Source organism: Pocillopora damicornis, chromosome 10 (assembly GCF_964200805.1).
Source record: "Pocillopora damicornis chromosome 10, jaPocDami1.2, whole genome shotgun sequence".
NCBI classification, from domain to species: domain Eukaryota; kingdom Metazoa; phylum Cnidaria; class Anthozoa; order Scleractinia; family Pocilloporidae; genus Pocillopora; species Pocillopora damicornis.
The window spans coordinates 20,280,491-20,295,067 of record NC_142679.1 but is presented as its reverse complement, the minus strand read 5'-3'; the positions used below and the strand labels follow the sequence as shown (position 1 = coordinate 20,295,067).

The following is a 14,577-nucleotide window of genomic DNA, read 5'->3' as shown; positions in this document are numbered from 1 at the left end:
TATCTTTAGGCAAATTATTCCACATATTAACGATCCGTACAAAAAAAGAAAATTTGTAGCAATTTACGATAGCTATTTTTACGTAGAGCTTATAATCGTGATTGGCTCTAGTTCGATTACATTTAGTAAGTTCAAAAAAGTCCGAAAAATGAAGACTATCTATTTCCAGAACTATCTTGTAGCACTGGATCAGAGATAAAAACTCTCTTCGTTTCTCCAAAGTTTGCAAATTCAGTAGGCGGCAGCGGTCTTCATAGCTCATTTCTCCGCGTTTTTGCTTTAATGCCAACCGAGATGCCCTTCTTTGGACTTTTTCCAAGGATTCGATATCCTTTTTTTGGTAGGGGCTCCAGACGGGGACAGCGTATTCGAGTATAGGTCTTACTAACGACTTAAAGAGGCAGGAAAACGCATAGCGATTATCGTTTCCAAGTGATCGCCTAATTATACCCAACACTTTGTTCGCCTTGTTTACTATGTAGGAAACGTGTTTACCCCAAGATAGATCGTAGTTTATTGTGACCCCTAGGTCCTTGGCACTGTCGACAGATTTTAGTTGCGTACCAAGGGAATAACTAGGCTTGGATCTGTCTCTACTGTGCGTTACACGCATAACTTCACATTTTTCAGGATTAAAGCGCAACTGCCACTTGTTAGCCCAATCGCTTAATTTGTTCAAGTCCAGCTGTAAGGCTGGTATATCCTTATCAGGCTCCATGATCTTGCGATAGATTTTAGTATCATCAGCGTAGATTTTCACGGTTGATGCAATGTTTGCCGAAATATCATTTATATAAATAATGAATAGGATTGGGCCGAGTACTGTTCCTTGAGGCACACCTGAAATCACGGGTGACCAGTCTGAACAATTGCCCCTTAACACTACACGCTGCCTTCTATTCGTCAAAAAATTTCTAATCCACAGTAGTAGAGAGCCGTCTATCCCATACCGTTGTAGTTTCAGCAGCAAGCGCTCGTGTGGCACGCTGTCGAAAGCCTTGGAGAGATCTAGGAAGATGATATCCGTTTGTTGCGAGCAATTCCTAGCCTTTGCCCAGTCATTGTAACATGTAAGTAATTGTGCCAACGCGCTATAAAAAGAACTGGTAATTTGGGAGAGAGTTTGAAAATACTACTTATCAAACGAGCGCTTGCTTCTCATGAGCATTCAGTTGTATTGTATAGGCATGCACAGTGTGCTAAGAGGACAGGACAAGAGTGACTAAAGCTTCTATCCCCAACCTTGAACCCTAAGGGGGGACTCACGCGTAAGTTCTTCTGATCATAAAGCAGTTTTCAATGAGTATCGAAATACCAAATAATAATGACTACCAATCAGAGAAACGGTTAACATCCTCATTTTTCAATGAGAATTTGAGGTAAAAAAACAAGCAACCTGCCTGAAGGGCGGGAAAACACGACAGACCAAGTTGGGATTTGTTTTAGTTTTACATTTGATTGGATGGGTGGGTGGTGAGAGTTTTCTAGACCAATCACAGAGCGAGATGAAACAAATCCAAAGTAATCCAGGATCACTTTTAAGACTAAATTGAAAACTGCTCTTGTATTAAAAAGTTTGAAAAGAATGAACAAGCTTATAAGCTATGGGGCGTTATCATGATAAAACAACAAGTTCTCTTAACTTATTTGTAAGGAAACGTATAGCAGTTTGAGAGAGAGTTAAGATCAGATGCAAGGAGTACAGCGCAACCATACTTAAAACCAGAATTAATTAAAACTATCAGAATCATTTCCAGGTTTCCTTGGAGCGAATTGGAGAGAAAGTAACCTTTCGGGGGAGGGGGGGGGGGAATGGGATAGAAAAGAAAGTAATGGCGTCGAAAGTCTCTTCATAACACGCTTTCCCAGGCCTGTTTGTAAGCACGTGTGTATGTTTTATGATCAAAAAGAAATCTTTACAATCAGAGAAACATATGGTTGCATTTTTTCCCAAATGGTTTGATATGAATCAGTATATGCTACAAAAACGATTACTAAATCGAAGTAAGACAATTTTGTACTAAACACAGGATCGTGCACATCAGGTAAAATGTAAATTCCTTATCAGTAACCCTTCATACTGTGCTATGTTCAAGCGCTTTCAGCTTTCTTTTTGTTTGGTCTTTGAGAAGAACAATCCTTAAATAAACTCTATAAAAACTCAAATAGGAGTTAAAAACTTAGAGGAGCTGGGAACCAAAAGGAATAAATTCAGTGTACCAACTCAGTCTCAAATCTTCCCGCAGGCGGAGAACGCACGTCCTGCAGCGCATATCTAAGAGGGCTTTCTCGAAGGCTAATGAAATAAAAGAGTATGAACAAAACTGACAAAGCTCGCCTGATTTATTCATTCTATGATAAAAGGAAAAAGTTACAAAGGCAACTAATGACTTTATAAATAGTACTAAGATTTACTATAAGCGCCCTCCTCAGCTTTTGCCGCTAAACGCATTTATTATCAAAATAACTGTACGTTGAAGATATTTCTTGATTATTTACATTGATCAATGAATTCTGCATTAGAATTCTTCCACTACCCATTCGTTTTCTGTGATAAACGCATCTATGACCTCTTTCATAACGAGGTTTGGAGTCAATTGTTCTTGTTTCAAATCCGTTCTTGTCACGGGATCAAAATGGCCAACACGCTAAGAAAGAAAAAAAGGAAAAATGACCACAAATATACATCTGAGCTGAAGATGATAACAATGCACGCAGGTGAACACCGACGCGCACTAATTCTTATGAAAAAAATGACTATATTCGATGTCGAAACCCTAGTCTCGATTTTCCCAAATCTTCGTTGGAGAGCTCGTTAAATCTTTCGATATACTTGTCCAATCAAATAATAGCACCAGCACCTAGAGTTCCCCGAAATTCTCACGCCAGAAGAATATGTCACGTTTCTTGAAAATATCGAGATAAATCCTGCTGGATAAAGAAGTTCCGGAATACCAGGAATAACTTCACAATAATTTCATGTCACTGCGTTTTTTTCGCAGATTGACTAACACAATTTAAAAAGGAAATGATAACCAAGCAAACCTGTTTTTTTTTTCTAAAGAGAAGTTTAGACTGACATACCTGCAAATGTTCTTCGATGTGTTTACGATCATATCTACGAGAGTTAAAAGTTTCCAACATTGTCCAAAAGTAATTAGCTGGCATCTGGGCGCAGCAGAGAAAAGCCATGTTACAGCTTGCATAAGGATGTGCTACTGGACTGGGTGCGGTTTATAGCCTTCCCTTCATCACACTCTCTCTCCTCCCTCACACTCTCTCTCTCTCTCTCTGTTAGGAATCTTAATCTGCTCTAAGAAGTAATTTTTTTCGCTACATATTAATTCAGAGATAAATCATAAGGTTTCTGGAATATACTTTATCCAAGTATCCATGATAAACTGGGTTCTAATCTTAAATGTTACGCAAAAACTTCAAAGGTAACAAGGGCAGGGTTTTCACCTTGCACAGAAGCAAAACCTTCACATCTGAATTTCAGTCAAAGTCTTCCCAGAGGCTTTTCACTGGAAACAATTCCAGTGATTTTTCCAATTGGCAAATTAATTAATTATATAAAAAAGATACGTGATTCCACTTGGTGTAATGACTGGATCCTTCATGAGTTCAAAACTAATTTGTCCACACAAGAAGTCTGGCACCTCTCTTTTCTGTAAGAAACCAGGAAAAATATTTCAGAGCAAGAAGTTGGGTTTCTGGCTTTCAAAGAACAAATTAAAGTGACAGTAAACAGGCAACAGAGCATAAAACCAATAAAACACAATCATTGATTAACCTCAGAAAACTGTATTTGAACAAGTCATGGCAAATCTTGATTTACTGTCTCTCAACTCACAATTCAAATTCTGATAACTGTAATAACCATATCCTCACAAGAGCTTAAACTGCCCATCCTCTAAGAGCCTAACCTGATTTTGTAGCAAGAAGTGACCGAGAGAATTGCTAGTCTCCCTAGGTGGGATGCTAGTCCATCACAAGGTTACCCTTCCACTCCCTCCCCTCCCCTAAAAAAAATGTGTAAGGCTTTAATGACAGCACCCTAGCACCCATTTATGGTTGGAGAGAGGCATTGCAAGTGCAAGGTGTCCCACCCAAGAACACATCAAAATGACCAGATCTGGTCTTGAACTTAGACCTGTTAATTCACTGATATGAAGTACTGATTTTATTATAAAAAATATAACTGTTTCATCAAGCTTTACTGGTACAGTAGGTGAATAGGATGTTAAACTTTACATTCTGATACCTGCACTGACTACCTCCGATGGGAAAATCTAAGACTTTAAACTTCATCCTCACCATTGGAGTTATAATTACTACCAGTGACTCACACTGTTCCTTAAGATAGACATAATACATTCAGCAAACTGAGGTAAGAAGATGAGCTCTCACCTTTCGTCTGACATCAACTTCTTTAAAAAGGCTATTTACTTCTGATAGTCTTTTATCCTGGAAAAAAGATGCAACAACAATTAAGCAACAACCTACTGACTTTGGGGTGTATTGATGAAAAGGTGAGCATGTTGCATTTGTCAATGCAAGAAAAAAAAAAAAAAAACTTTACTCACACATTCCAATTCAATTTTATCAAGTTCTTCTTTATCAGGATCTTTTCCTGCAGCTTTAATTTGTCTGAAAAAGGTTAATTGATAATGTTAACCCTTTAACTCTAAGCAGTGATCAATATGCAACTTCTCCCAATAATATCTATACATTATCCAGCACACAGGTAATGAGAATACTCAAACTTATCAGGTAGAAGTTGTCATCTTGATCTAACACCTAATTCTTGTAACTAATATACAAGGAAAAGTGTAGCAGCTAGAGGGGAGAATTAACAATCAGATCTTGGGAGTTAAAGGGTTAAACCCTTAATATCCTAACATAATTCTATATACTGTTTTCCATACATTTCTTAAGGAGCAGACGAAGAGAATTGTTGAACAATCAAGAGCTTCTTTAGTTGGTGATCATTTCCTTTATTCTCATGACCTTACTGTGTGATTCAGGGCTGATATTGTAAGGAGAAATTAGATGCTGGTCACTCTTAGTGGTCAAAAAGTTACCCACTGGCAGCTCAAAAGCTGATACAGGTGACTGACAAAGTTAAAAGGGTAATGTCAGAGTCAACAAAAAAAAGTTTACCTCTTCTTATCATCAAGGATTAGATTATTCAAATATGACTGCAGCTCTATTTCCTGGCTAATTCGTCTTTCTTCTGCAACACTAAATCTCTGGAATAACAATATTGAAAATGAGACAAAATTAGATCTGACAACTAGCACACTTAAATTGTGTTGTTCTTTGTGGAAGTAACCAGAGGTTCAAGTACATCTAACAATGCCCAATGTCTTGTCATCTGTCATCAGTCACTCATTTTGATTTTTTCCAAATTTTTTTTCAAGCCAAAAGTTTATATTTTCCATTTACATACAGGTAGCTTACATTATCAGATAATCATTTCATACACAATGAGTGTAGTCAATTCTTCATACCTTCTTTTTAGCCAGACGGACTGTACTTGCTATATCATCTCCAAAGTTAAGTTTCTGTTCTTTGGCTAAATCATAGGCTGGTTACAGAACAAACAATGATAGTGAACACCTTTTTGCTTGAGAGAACTTCATAGTTGATTTATATCAATCCTGTACAATAGTTAGGCTCACTGACATTAAATAGACATACAGAAAGTCCTTAAGGACTAAAGGAGCTGTTCTATGATTGGAACGGAGATTGGAACTTTCATGGCACCCTAAAAAGGCAACTAATGCAGAGTGTTAAAGTCTGTTTCTCATTTACAACCAGATTGCTATCTGCAGGTGATCATAGCAGAGGGGAACCCACATAATATTTCCATGCTACTGTTAGCTGTAAATTTTAAAGTGAATGAAAGGGATTTACCACAAGCTTTGAAGTTCTTACCGTATTCCAAATTACACTCTATGCCAAGTTTGAATGTCTAACAGCCCAATTGAAAAAACTCAAAATAAAAATTTAACCCTTCACACCCTTACATCAACATGCAAGTTCTCAATGCTGTTCTCTACACATTTCATATGGTCCTTACAAGGAAAATTTGTCTAAAAATCAAGGGCTTCTTGAATTTGTGATCATTTCCTTTATTCTCATCAAAACAACGTTTGATTCAGGGGTGATACTATGGGAAGAAATTAGATGCTTATCATTATTTAAGGGTTAAGATAATCCTTTTTTTCCACCTCTTTTTAAACTTGCAAGTGCTTCATCATAATTCTCCTGTTCAAGGAGTGCCTGCCCAAGGAAGAAATGTGCCTTGACCAGGTTCACATCAAGTTCTATGGCACGACGACAGTCACTTATGACCTGAGACCACTTCTTAAGTTTGAGATGACACAAAGCCCGATTTGTGAAGTATGTTGGAACTGTCGGATTCTTGATCTAAAATAGAGAAATTGAAATAATGGTGAATTTGTGGAAATTTCCTGATGGAGCTAATAGATCAAGAAGAAAAAGAAGTATTCAAAAATTTCATTAAAAAAAAGAATTACTGTTTAATCACATATTTGGACATTTACTGTATTCATCGTAGAAAAATGAAACAATGATTAAATCTTATTTCATAATGTAGAGAGTTAATCGGCTTCTGATTTAAGCAAACTATTTTTCAACTGTGTAATGTATCTGAAAATGAAACTGATTACACTTCTGCGTAAAATATTGTGCCCTAGTTTTTAGATGAGTGACTCAGTCTTAAACAAACCTTTTCAGAACTTTTCTATCAGAAGGCACACCACATGAACAAGTGTTACATTTGAAAAGCTTTTAGCAGGGGAACGGAAAGCCACAACGTATCGTAGACACCGAAATTTTGGGAGGTTACAGAAAATTAAATTATATTTTCTTCAGATTTAAAAAATCCTCGCATCGTCCTAATCCTTTACTCTTCAAAATCAGAAAATAACAGACAAATTAACTATGCTATTATGTCAATGGCGAAAAAAAAATCCGCAAATGAAAATCACTAGTTTTTTTCCTGGTATCAAACTCGAGCTTTCCATGGGCACGATCCAGTTCAAAATTATAAAATTCGTGTGATCATGAAACTGGCAAGTAAAAGCGAGACAACTGATTTTATAAACTTCCATCACTATTCTCCGGATGGCCAACGCCAACTTTCAAATGTAATAGATAAATCTAAGTCAAAACTTCGAGGAAAACAAACCACAAATTCTTAGATGTAAGGCGATTTAACTGAATGTGAATGAACGTGATTTCAACCTACAATAGCCTTTGTGTAACATTGCGCTGCATCGTCGTAATGCCTGCCGCTAAAAAGACGATTTCCCTGTTCTTTGAGGTCTATGGCCGTCATTCCAGTACACCTCTTGCGTCTATAACATCTCTTGTGATTAATATTTGTGTTAAAATTTTTAAAACAAACCAACCAAACTTAGTCCTGGCACTTCGGCTGTTGTGATGTATCGCGCGACCGCAAAGGAGGCTTAGGGTGTTATTTTACTAGGGTAGGGATGGAAATTTTTGTCGCGATAGTGCCGGGTGAACGAATGACTCGGTCGTTATCTAACTAAACAGATGACATTGTCGATCACATTCGAGCCTTGTGTCGCTATTGTTCCTGCTCTGTAAGAAATCTTTGAACCTTTGAAATCTTATGAAAATTTCTTGCCAATGCAAAATTTTTTTAAAGAAAATATGCCCGGATGCGACGCACATATATAGCGGTGAAATTATGAGTGTGGAATGACTCTTAAAGGCTCTATTCCGGCACACACGTTTCCAACTGAACAGCAAAGTTGAAGTCTTTTTCAATCAGGTTTTACGATCGACAGTTGCACTTGGACGGAATATTTCTTCTGTTTAAAGACAGTCGATTTGAAACATGGGTTGCTTTAGCTGTTCGAGGTAAGATGATTTTAATAATTAACTTTATGGGCTTTACATATCCGCATAGTTCATACTAGCATATTCTAAAGATTTCCTTTAAAAAAAAGGTTTTCTTTCGTCAGTAAGTAATCACAGTAAGCCTATTATTTGTGTATGAAGAAACAATTTATCTTAATTTTGAATTGCCTTTTTTGGAAATAATACTGTACTTGATCTACATTGCTGGAAACATTTCTGGCCTCATCAGTCAAGTTAAAACTCATGAGTCAGTTTTCTATTTAGCCAAGATCAGATGGGGAGGGGAGATTAGCAGGGCGCTCAGAAACCCTTTTGGAAAACAAGGAATCTCTGTTTTGATGTAATTTTGAAATAACAGAGCATCATCGACCTTTTATTTCTAAGGGCATATCATCCATCTCATATACCATATACCAAGCATGCTTTGAAGACAGATAGACGTGAATAATGAGCCTGATCATTAGCCTGACCTAGGAGATGAGTCGGCCTCGCATGTCACTCTCAAAAATCCCTTACAGCAGGCTTAAAACTTGAACAAGGGTGCAAAATACTATCATGCAAAAATAAAGTTTTGTCATGTTGGTGGAGGAGGAGGGATGCCCTTGTTAGTTGCTGGGAAATGGGGTCAGGGTCATTCTTACTCAGTTCAAATTCAAAGTAAAACTGACTTAACCCTTTGACTTCCAAGATCTGATCGTTAATTCTCCCCTCTAGGGGCTATACATTTCCTTGTAAATTATTGACAAGAATTTGGTGATACAGAGATCAAGGTGACATCTTCTGCCGGAAAAGTTTAAGTATTCTCATGACCTATTTGCTGGATAATATATGGATGTTATAGGAAGAAATTACATGCTAATAACTTCTGGAAGTTAAGGGGTGAATGCTATATTACCCAGTATTGGCAGTCTTCAGTAAAAAATAAAATCTACGTTGTAGACAGTACGTTATGGAAATTTATATAACAATATGTTTAAATCTTGTTTCTCAGACTTATGAATCCACCTGCTGGTAAAAATGAGGCATATAAACCCACTGTGATTGAACAAACAGCGAATATCATTACCCATGGAGTAAGCACTAAATAAATTAAATATTCCCTTTTGAATAGTAGTTTATAACATGTTGGAACAGGAAATTTTTAGCCTTTCTGTTTTTTGTTTCAGCTGTTTGTAATGCCAGCTGTTTATGCAGCATTGCGTCTTCACCAAAATTCTAGACTGCTATCAGCAAGCCATCGTTTTATTGCTGAAGTGTATGGAACTGCTTTTATCCTTGTCTTCTTGATATCAACTCTATTTCATGTTGTCAGCCTGACTGGAAAGGCCAGGTGAGATGAGTTACCTACATTGTGTAACAGTATAATATAAATTGGACACAAAATGATTTATGAAAATCGATCTTGACTGTACATTTGGCAGATCGACATTTTCATTTTAACCATAGGTTCACAAAGAAATAATAGCAGAGAAAAATCATTCAGGTCTCTTCCATTTAAATGTGATAATTTTCTTTATGCATGCCATACAGTTACAAAAAAATTAACCCTTTAACTCCCAGATCAAATCTGTAATTCTCTTTACTGTTAACCATACAATTTTTATAATGTTAGTTCAGAGAATTTAATATTGGATCAACCAATTATCCCCAAATTGATATTGACTTTATTCTCATTACTTATATATCTGATTGATATTTTATTGATATTGTAAGGAGAAATTCTGTCTTCGTCACTCGTGGAAGTTAAAGGGTTAAAGCATTAGCCTAATCAGTTTTAGTTCAAATCACTCATATATTCTCTTCCTGATCATAAAGATCACAAAAATTTGTAAACATACTTTCAATCAAAGGTACCGGTATCATCCTTTTGATGGACAACTAGATTTACCTCTCAAATTGTCTTGTATGTCCTTGTAAAACAGAGGGAGAAGTTAATGTCTCATCAAATGTCTCTCAGGATGTTATTTATTCTCTCCATCAATTATTGGTAAATATTGATATTGTAATATAATCATACAATTCACATAATACAATAATCTTTTTCTTTTTTCAGCTCTTTGAGATTCTTTCTGCATTTGAGTGATCGTGGCATTATTTATTTCTTCATTGCAGCTTCATACATGCCATGGTGAGTGGATAAAAATTTTGTTTGGAGAAAATCTCAATACTCATTTTCATCAAATCTTACTACGCCAATACACCTTTAAATTTTTTCTTGTGTATGATTAAAAAAAAACTTCCCTAACCACCCATTGGGGGGCACTGAAATTTTTAAGGGAGGTGGGTTTCAATAATTTATTTTGTGGAAGGAAATAAGGATTTATTCTCGAGGGTGGAGGAGAGGGTTAATACCAAAACTCCTCTTTTACGATTTGCACAGATCTTTTTAGGGACAACATTTATGTTCCAAGGGTGGGGTTGGGGTGAAAGGGAATCATAAAGATGATTCTACCCCATATAAAGGAGTAACTTCTGTTTTGTTTTCCAGGCTAGTGTTAAAAGATGTTGGCCAGTATGGAGATCTAATATCCTGGCTTTTATGGTGTCTTGCTGCAACTGGCACTGTTTATACTTACATGTTCCATGAAAGGTAACTGTCCGATCTCAGTGATAAACTTGGCTCAACTTCTATCAATATTTTCTGTGTTTTCTTAATTTTTAATTTATTTTGAAATGATTTAAAGGAAGGAAGCTCTTTGCACTCTGTTTGAAAAGTTTCTGCAATATTGCACTGGCTGTTGTAACCAGTTCATGAGCTCTTTTTGTTTTTAATGTATGGTTATTTTTTCTGTTTTTTGTTTGATTTTGTTTGATTTTGTTTTGCTTTTAGATATAAGACAGCAGAAACTGTTCTGTATCTGATCGTTGGAATATGTCCATCTCTTCCCCTTGCTTTTGCCTCAGTAAGTATATTCGTTTCTTTTGAGCCATCCCTTTCCAGCTCTAATCTCTCATCAGGATGCAGATTTGTGCTTTCTGTTAGTGTGTCTTAAACTACCGAGCTACGCTTAGCGACCCAAAATTTTCTAAACGTCTCGTTCTTGCGAATTTCCCCAACTCACTAGCGGTCAATCTATGTTGGTGACGTAATCGAAATTTGATGAGTATAGCCAATTGTTGAGGAAGTAGGAAACACAATATTTGCGCGCGTTTGAATATATTTGTCATTTTTTCCTTCTCGATCATGCCCACTAGTCATAGAGATGGCCGTATAGATGATAACTCCATTCGTCAGGACACGCGTGTAAATGCTGTCAGAATCCTTCTGCCTGCCTCATTTAGCCAATCGCAATGTCGCCACAGCTTTTCTCGCGCTTTTGATTTAAGCTTGTTGTGCACAGAGGAATTTCCAACCAACTGATTATAGTAATCCGAAATTGCATTCAACTGGTTTACCATACCTCACTCCTTGATTGGTCTAGTACATTTGTGCCATCCCGTCAGCCGATTGTTGCAAAAATAAAACCAACTGCGACTTAGTCACGTGCGAATTTCCGCGCTTAAGGCCGTCAGCAGGCATTTTCTTTGGGCTCTCATTGGCTCCTCCTGAATGCTATTTGCGTTTTATGTCATGTTTGGTCGTTATGATTATCCTGGTTTTAACACGCTCAATCAAAAGTGCTCCAGCCACTGTTATTAATTTGGTTCGGAATTGTGAAACTCCATCTGAGACTGCTCTTTGTATGTAGGCCTTTTTTTCGAATAACTGTTTTTCCCTTTACACAGACGGACTCCGCTGGTCTAGCCGAGGTAGCACTGGGAGGAGCCTTTTACGTCAGTGGCGTAGTGTTTTTTAAATGTGATGGACGAATACCCTTTGCGCATGCTATCTGGCATTGTTTCTGTGCCACAGGAGCATGGTGTCATTTTTATGCTGTCTACACGCATCTATACTTGGAAAAACACTAGTTACGAATTTCCGATCGTAGATCGATTATACGTCGGGCATAATCGTGCAACCTGGTCTCCAGTGTTCTCGGATGTTATTGATACTGGATGAGGTGTGATTGCATATTGAACTGTAAGCGGGTTGTGGACAGAATATTTTGGACTGAATTTCATAGAATGTTTGCACGGAAATAGTAGTATTTCGCAATTTTGAGTGAGGTGTGGAAGAAAAGAAACGAAACTCTATGTGCAGTGAAGCGTAAATTTTACTTAGTGTGTAGCAGTTTAATCATATTTATTGAATTCTATACATTGTACAGTGTAGTTCTCGTAAAACACCGACAAAGTTGTCGTGCTATTTAGGGCTCAGAAAATAAGCAGAGCAACAATAATTCTTACAAAAGAAACATAATTTTTAAGTTTGCAAAAAAATCTTCCACATTACTCATGTGATCTTCAGTTCCAAATGGTCATTGTACGGTTTTTATTTACACTTAAGAAAAACGTTATGGAACTACGACCTAAGATTACGTTATACAGATTCGGAAACTATTGAAATAAAATACAACAGAATCACAGAAAAGCAGTGGCGAGACTGAAGTAAAACAGGAAAAACCAAAACAAAACTGCCCAAAAAAATTTAGAAAAAAACAAACAAACAAACGTGTACGACATATAATACAGTAAGAATTTAAAAAAGAAAATGAAAACTAATATAAGCGAAGAAAGTCGGATTATCCTATTCAATATACGTGCCCCCTTTTTTTTTATTTGAAAAATTGAGGGGGCAGAACCTGCAATTATTTTTTTATTCAATTCCTATTTATTCCCGCCGGTGTATTCACGCCTCGATATCCTTGAAATAAGAATTGTTTAAGATCCTTGGGTCAAGTAGGAAAACCAATATTTTAACCTTAACTCTTGCTGATTAGCATCATATTCTCTTTAGCCAACGTCAGGTCACTGATTTTAATTGAAATTTTAATCAAGTGTTAAATAGTTATGATGTGTAACGCACACTCTCATTAGTCGATAGGTGTATACAGATAAGAGCATGGAAGCATGGTGGTGCCGTTTCAGTTTTCCGCATATTTTTAAAGAAATCTTTCATTAAAACATCAGAGGCCCATTAACGTGTCAACATAGCCTCGGGGGGTTTGAAGGATTCCAGAAAGTTATGCAGACCCAAAACGGCGCAATCAAAGTTCTAACCGTCTTTAATTCTCCCAATCCTTTTCAGGCTAAGCGATGAAAACGCGCAAGAGCTCTTTTAGTACATCTACTGTCTAGATTTCATGAGAAATTAATTCTTTCCAGGTTATGTATGATAGCATGGCATACCATGTTGAATTTAAATACTGTCCCGATCAGAATTTATTTGACTCCAATTGTCTTACCGCAAAGAGGGTTGATTTGAATTGAAGATGTCGAAAACTGAAGAAAGCAGAAATAAAACAATGAAAATTAGCGGGTATACATTTGTTTGTAAATTTATGTATTTTAGAAACCAGTTAGAGTGCCAAGCAACCTTTTGTGTATAAAGTACATGTTGATAAATTACTCTTCCTGAATCCACTGTTTCATTATGTTTTCTCTTGTGTATGGACTGTCAACAAATTGAGTCACGGTTAGTAAATCGTGTCAACCGTTATTCAACATTTCATTAAAATGCAGCCACAAGCAGGGTTTGTATGCGTCCTGGAGAGTCCTGGAATTTTATTTTAACATTTTCCAGGACTGGAAAGACCTGAAATAAGACTGTAGGTCCTGGAAAGTCCTAGAAATCTGCTGAACTCAAGCAATAAAGTTTTCAGAATTTACGTGAAAAGAAATTTATACAGGGCGTAAAGAAAACTGGTTTTGAAATCTTGGGCATGAAAGGGTTTAAGTTGAAATTTGGAGTGCTGGAAAAGTCAATCTGAGTCTTAGAAGAGTCCTGGAAAAATTTGTTTATAAAAAGGTTACGAATCTTGTACAAGGGTAGGGGTCTCGCGCACATAAAATTTTTATCAGGTTAGCTCACGGGAATCCGATGAATTGTACGAGCGAGCTTAAAAAAAAGTGTGATGGCACGGGCGGGTCACACGCCTCTCGCCACGAATACGCCACCACCCACGTTGGCCAAAAAATTAACTCTTTTCCCGCGTGCTATTAAGCTACCAACTGTCTAGACAGCAGTGCAGATATTTTACTCGACGCACACGCCCTCAGCGTTGCAGGACCCGCGTTTCTCCGCCTGGCGAGAATATTTGAGACGGGTCGGGGAGGGGTTTGCAGCAGGTTTTGGGTTAGTAAGGGAGTTGAAAGACTGTGCTCAGTGCATTTTGCACGTAGAACTGGCTTCTATATTACTGAAAATCAATGACATCCTACATGGAATAAAGCTTTCCACTCCGAATTCTCAAATAAAACGTAACAGATAGTTTTTGAAATAAATTCTGTTCCTGTCAAAGTGTCTATGGTAGGAAATGGTAACTTTTTTCTCAAACTGACAGGGGAGAAACGCAATTACATTCCACTTTCTCACAAGAATATTACAGACATTTCAGAGACCTTTTTTCTCATATATATAGTGCTGCCGCGAATTTTTATTGTTGTTTAAATGTACATCGAAAGATTTATCTAACATGAAACGTCGTTTCTTGTTATCTTCTATCGAAATTGAAGGGGACGTAGCAACTGGGGAGTTCTTTGAGACGTGAATGAGACTTGCAATGCATTTTTAGCGGGGTAGGGTGAGGTTGTTTTTGTCCCGTCCTGCGCATGCCT

At 37.1% G+C, this 14,577-nt stretch overlaps 2 protein-coding genes across 3 annotated transcripts; one reads left to right on the top strand and one right to left on the bottom strand.

The window, feature by feature from the left end:
- Positions 1–2,325: 2,325 nt before the first annotated feature.
- Positions 2,326–7,498, bottom strand: LOC113664625 (E3 ubiquitin-protein ligase CHIP). The gene is made up of 9 exons (XM_027180250.2): positions 7,280–7,498; positions 6,237–6,435; positions 5,514–5,590; positions 5,164–5,252; positions 4,587–4,650; positions 4,411–4,467; positions 3,586–3,668; positions 3,085–3,118; positions 2,326–2,648 (listed from the first exon to the last, which is right to left on the bottom strand). Exons 1-9 carry the CDS (start codon positions 7,367–7,369, stop codon positions 2,520–2,522), a joined length of 822 nt encoding a protein of 273 aa, XP_027036051.1. The 5' UTR covers positions 7,370–7,498; the 3' UTR covers positions 2,326–2,519.
- Positions 7,499–7,510: 12 nt separating this feature from the next.
- LOC113664636 (monocyte to macrophage differentiation factor 2) lies at positions 7,511–12,512 on the top strand. 2 transcript variants are annotated; one of them, XM_027180263.2, is made up of 7 exons: positions 7,511–7,920; positions 8,912–8,993; positions 9,087–9,250; positions 9,974–10,048; positions 10,409–10,510; positions 10,751–10,823; positions 11,647–12,512. In XM_027180263.2, the coding sequence occupies exons 1-7, from the start codon at positions 7,898–7,900 to the stop codon at positions 11,827–11,829; spliced, it is 702 nt and encodes a 233-aa protein (XP_027036064.2). In that variant the 5' UTR covers positions 7,511–7,897; the 3' UTR covers positions 11,830–12,512. The 2 variants fall into 2 exon arrangements, with proteins under 2 accessions (XP_027036064.2, XP_089041507.1); XM_089185381.1 differs by lacking the exon at positions 8,912–8,993 and having other exon boundaries at positions 7,518–7,920.
- Positions 12,513–14,577: the final 2,065 nt, after the last annotated feature.